The 5,331-nt window shown below is 45.5% G+C and overlaps 1 protein-coding gene across 1 annotated transcript; it reads left to right on the plus strand.

The window, feature by feature from the left end:
* CNPYb (protein canopy b) lies at positions 1-3,047 on the plus strand. The gene has a single exon (XM_065437343.2). The coding sequence runs from the start codon at positions 225-227 to the stop codon at positions 849-851; it is 627 nt and encodes a 208-aa protein (XP_065293415.1). The 5' UTR covers positions 1-224; the 3' UTR covers positions 852-3,047.
* The last annotated feature ends 2,284 nt before the right edge of the window (positions 3,048-5,331 follow it).

The following is a 5,331-nucleotide window of genomic DNA, read 5'->3' on the forward strand; positions in this document are numbered from 1 at the left end:
CGCACAATCCGCAATCCCAGCCGGTTGTCCAGGATAGCGCCCCTAGCGGCCCTAAGCAGAGCAACGTCTTCGCGTATTTGCCTGCTCCATGCTAACGGTGTCTTGAGGCTGTTGCACATTTATCTAATCGCCGAATGTCAAGCCAGTCTAGTAGCGTTCGCGGCCGACTCATATTGCTCGTATAGACTAGTAGCGCCGGTCAGTGCTCCGTGCCTGAAGGGGCAATGCGCGGATTGTGTCTTGCGTCGATCATCCTTGCGCTTAGCGCTACGTTGAGCAGTGTAGCAGCGGATGAGAGCGTAGAAGAGACTCTGTATGGTGTCAAGTATGCGTCCAGGTGCGAAGCGTGCAAGTACCTCGCCGTGGAGCTGGAAGCACGTCTCGGGGAGACTGGCAAAACGCACGATGTCATCGAGACCGGATACACCCTAGACGGCGGGCGCAAACGCAAGAAGTATGCGGTTTCTGAACTACGATTAGTGGAGTCGCTAGACGGCGTGTGTGACCGGCTGCTCGAGTACAATATTCACAAGGAACGCAAGGATAGCACGCGCTTCGCCAAAGGAACGAGCACTACGTTCCGAACGCTGCATGGCCTAGTCGCCAAGGGCGTCAAGGTGGACTTGGGCATCCCGTACGAGCTCTGGGACAGCCCTTCGGCCGAGGTGACGCAGCTCAAGAGCCAGTGCGAGGCCCTGCTCGAGCAGTACGAGACCGACATCGAGCGATGGTACTTCGGCAGTCAGGAGGAGCCACTCGCCACCTACCTGTGCCGCCAGCGCGTGCTACGCAAAGGCGACGCCAACTGCCTGGACGACTCATTTCCTGCCAGCCGTAAGACCGAGCTATGAGATGCTACTACACCCTAAGCGGCGACTCTGATGAAGCCGCTCTTACATGTTGTTCGTCCGAGTCAACGGAATATGTGGTGTGCACAAATACTTCATAAGTCAAGCGGCAAGTGTGACCTCTTACGTTTGTCCTCGTCTACTGTTTCCTGCTCGTGTGGACCAACAAGCACAAATACCTATTTAACACAAATGAATGAAGCCTTGCTATTATTTTCTACACAACATGAAACTTTGGCTACACTCTGCAATAGAACAATGCGTTCTGGTGTTGGGTTTGTGCTGCTGCTGACCAAACTAACCTTGCAGACTGCCAGTGCGGTTGTATAACCATACCAGACGCGCAGCACACAACATTGTTGTCTAGTCAAACAAGAAAGCACCTGTATATGAAAAACTTGGAGCCCTTTCACATAGTGCCTATTATCAGCGCTTCAATTGAGTGCTGGGCACACCCTCTCCAAAGTGCAAAACATATTCCCAACGTAAGTGAGCAAGGGGATAGAGGACATTGTCAAGAGTCATACTGCTTTGTCTAAACCAGCAGAGGAGACACACATTAGCCCCAGGAGGAGCTTTGCTTCCACATGATTGTCAAAAGCAAGAGTGCAGTGTGAAGAACTGGTCATGGATTTATGGTTTGGAAGCGAGTTCTGTACAAGCTTTTGCAGTTCCTGGTAGCATTGCATCGGTGTGTGGCTTTGAGTACTTTTGTCATGGTTCTGTGGTAATAATAATAATGGCAGCAGGGTATCAGATTCATTGGGAGCAGGGCGATCAACTGGAGCAAATTGATGTAACGACAGTATGAATATTCTAGTGGGTATAGTGAATAGGTGCCAAAAATTTTGGGCGATAGTTAGTTGCAGTTGCGGGGCTTTGCTTACTTAATTACTGGCTAGCAGGACAGCACAGTTACACCAACTGTCTTGATTTATGTGCATCTAGGGCAGTGCTCAGCTCATTTTACTAGGATGTTAGCAGACAGGTTTCATTTAAAAATCTAAAAGCAGCAGTTTTGCTATGAAAAGCACCCATGATAGGGTGAAATAAGAAGGCACATTCATTGTAGGGCAGTTGCTACATGGTCCCTCAACATACGCTGCAGCTTGGCTGTGCCATGCCAAAAGGTGCATGTAGTAGTATACAATTGGCATGTGCGTGTGTGGTTTCTTTTCTACAACACACTGCATCATAACTAGCACTCTACTGCAGCAAATTAAATGCATTCACCTGTATGACATGGTCAGCTGTCCTGACCATGGGCCTGTGTCACTGTGCAAATCTAGTCGACAGAACAGTGGCCTCGATGGAAAACATTTTAGTGAGGGCATGGCTGTATCTTGACCATGTGCTGTTCTTAGGTGCTTAGCTCCTCTCAGAGAATCTTGGCTTGCCACAGGTAATCCGCACTTCACCATCTTTCTCTGAGTATCCCACACTTCTACTTTGGAGCATCGATAGGCAAGTTGTCCCTACTCCTTTCTGTACCTCAAAACACAGCCGAGGCCAATCATTCAGTCACTGGTTCGTGAACAAACCGCATGACATCACCACCGCACCTGTAAGTTGAATCTAGCATTGCCAGCTATGCTATTGACAGAGGCACATGCATTAGTACACCACAATTTAAATCGGTCTGATTTCTGTGCCTTAATTTTAGGCAAGAAATCGTGATGTTATTGAAGAGGCTATAAAGTAGCATACTCAACTCTACCTATGTGTGTGTGTACACACACACATACATTTTTGCATGCTCAACTGAAAATACAACTTCCAAGGAAGGTACTCCCCATCTGTGCACTACTGAATGTATGTGCGCATTTTCAATGCTTTACTGGCTTGTGACCTTGCACAATAAACCTTATTTACAATAGAGTTATGATAAAATTGAAATGTTTGTTAAAAGCAGTGATATCAATGCTTGAAATGGACCTGTAGGGTGCCAGCAAAGACATTTTTCAAGATGTCAAAACTATGTTTTTAGTGACAATGTGTGTGATAATAAGTCAACCCAAATGAAAATCACGGAAGCAGTTTTGTCTTTGCAAGCAATACACTGTCTTTGGCACACCTCATGCATCTTTTTCTAGTGCACTCAGAATTCTGGCATTTCACCTGTAATTTTCACATTACACGCCCTCCCTGTAAACAGATTGTGTGCATTAAACGAGTTCTCGCTTGGTGGTGCTAAAATTGCTTCTCTGCTTTTTGACCAAAATGACTGGTTCAGTTTCAGCCTGAAGCTTGTATCTTTGCCCTCTGGCACTGCAATTTTGCTTTTTAACTCAGTGGTTCAGGCATGCTGACATTGGATGTAAGCAGTGCTAAATGACAATATACAAAAGCGAATGTGAGCATTGACCACTGCAGCTACATACAAGCACTTGCAATGACCTCAGTGCTCAATGCAGACACGCCATGGTTGCTTAGTGGCTATGGTTTTGGGTTGCTAAGCATGAGGTTGCGGGATCGAATCCCAGCCACAGTGGCCGCATTTCGATGAGGGCAAGATGCGAAAACAATTGTGTACTTCGATTTAGGTACATGTTAAAGTACCCCTTGATTTTACAAATGTAACAGCGCTAACACATGCGACCACAAAGGAACAAGGATGAGACACAAGCGCTGTCAACTAATTTGTATTGATTGTATTGTTTGTATTGCTCCTTCCCACTTGTATAAGACACCTTACGTGGACACCTTATATAAGGCCTTTCACCTTATATAAGGTGTCCATCTTCCATCTATAAAGTCTCATCCTTGTTCCTTTGTGGTTGCACGTGTTAGTGCTGTTACATTAGTCAAATCAAGTATGCACCAACTCGCCCAGAAAGAAGTTTTAATAAAGAACCCCTGGTGGTCCAAATTATTCCGGAGTACCCCACTACACTGTGCCTCATAATAAGATTGTGGTTTTGGCATGAAAACCCCATAATTTAGTGCTCATTCTAAACCTGCAACGTCAAGAAATGAGCAATGCCCACCCAGAATGGTCCCCCTCCCCCCCTCCTCTTTTTTTCGCACTGGGGCCATACTGGAAAACAATCATTTTTGGGGATATCACTTTCATTCGATGCTTTTGGCTGAGCACCTAGACAGAACACCTGTTACTAAAATCAAGTGTCACACTGGAAACCACGCCATGCAGAAAATATCCTTAAAAGTGATCAATCAAGCATACAACCCTGGATTATTGACTTGTAGTCATCAGTGTGTCATGTGTAAAGGCACATTAAAGTATATTAAGTTAAGCTTCTTCAATGACCAAAAGGCAACTCTTAAAAAGAGGGGAGGTTTGGTTAACCAGAAAGGACACAAAAATCAAGACTGATGGCAATGCTACCCTGAAGCTGCTGCACTAGGTTGCCATGACATCACATAATTTGACAGATTCTACTCGGGCCTGGATAATCTACACTGCATTAACCAATAACTTAACCCATAAAGCTTTAAAATTATTACAGTAGCCTCCACCTAAACGGAACTCAAAGGAACAAAAATTGTACTCCGTTTATTTAAAGTTGTGTTCATGCAGGACAGGATTCCCAATAATTTTGTGCAGACCACGCATTCAAAATAGCACTGCAATCTTTCAACTGCATCTCTTGCCGTCTATTCCAAAACAGTATTAGGCACAATACGTTATGCCTATGAGTAGCCAACATTTATCTGGAGTCCACTGTACACTGAAATGCATGATGTCACTCTGATATGCTGGTTTCAGTGCAAAGTTCAAAATTGAGTAGGTTTGACCATTTTTTTTCGTTACTGGTAATCAACCTTATTCCTCTAAATCAATAAAGAAAGGGCACTGAAATGAGTTGAGTTGAGTGGTTCTAGGCTACTGGTGGGATTAGCCTTGCAGTTGCTGCCGACAATTGCTCCACCGTAGCGACACTTTAAATAAATCGCATAAATAAGACACAGACCTCACAATTACAAATAGTCACTCCTAACGTCACCATGTGGAGGCCAAATTCTGTGTCCTGCAGGTAATTTAAAAGAAGGCGAGAAACTTCCGTCCTACACAACTGGTTCCCGTGCGGGAAAACAATGTCCTGAAGAGAACTGTGAGGAACCCGTCTACTTGAGGGACCCTAATTACATACTCGTTTCCGCGTTATACAGAGTACAGCATATAAGGTAATTTTCTGTGTCGCCGCACACACCACACATTGAACATAATGGAGACAACGCCAGGCCAATCTTATACATCCACGCAGGGGTACGAGCAGAGCCCGTGTGAATGCGGAGCAGTAAAGTAGCTTGGTTTCTTTTGAGACCCTTGGTCACACATGGCTTGCGAGTTAAGCTCCACAAAGAAATAAAGTGGCACAAAACACTGCTTCTCTGAAGAGTCTCCTGTCCTCTTGAGCCACTTTTCTCAATGGATTCCCAGACAGCGCTTTATGGGCGAGGCTGTCCGCCATCTCGTTGCCTATGATACCTATATGTGAGGGCACCCATTGGAAACGTATGG

This window comes from Dermacentor albipictus, chromosome 9 (assembly GCF_038994185.2).
Source record: "Dermacentor albipictus isolate Rhodes 1998 colony chromosome 9, USDA_Dalb.pri_finalv2, whole genome shotgun sequence".
NCBI lineage: Eukaryota > Metazoa > Arthropoda > Arachnida > Ixodida > Ixodidae > Dermacentor > Dermacentor albipictus.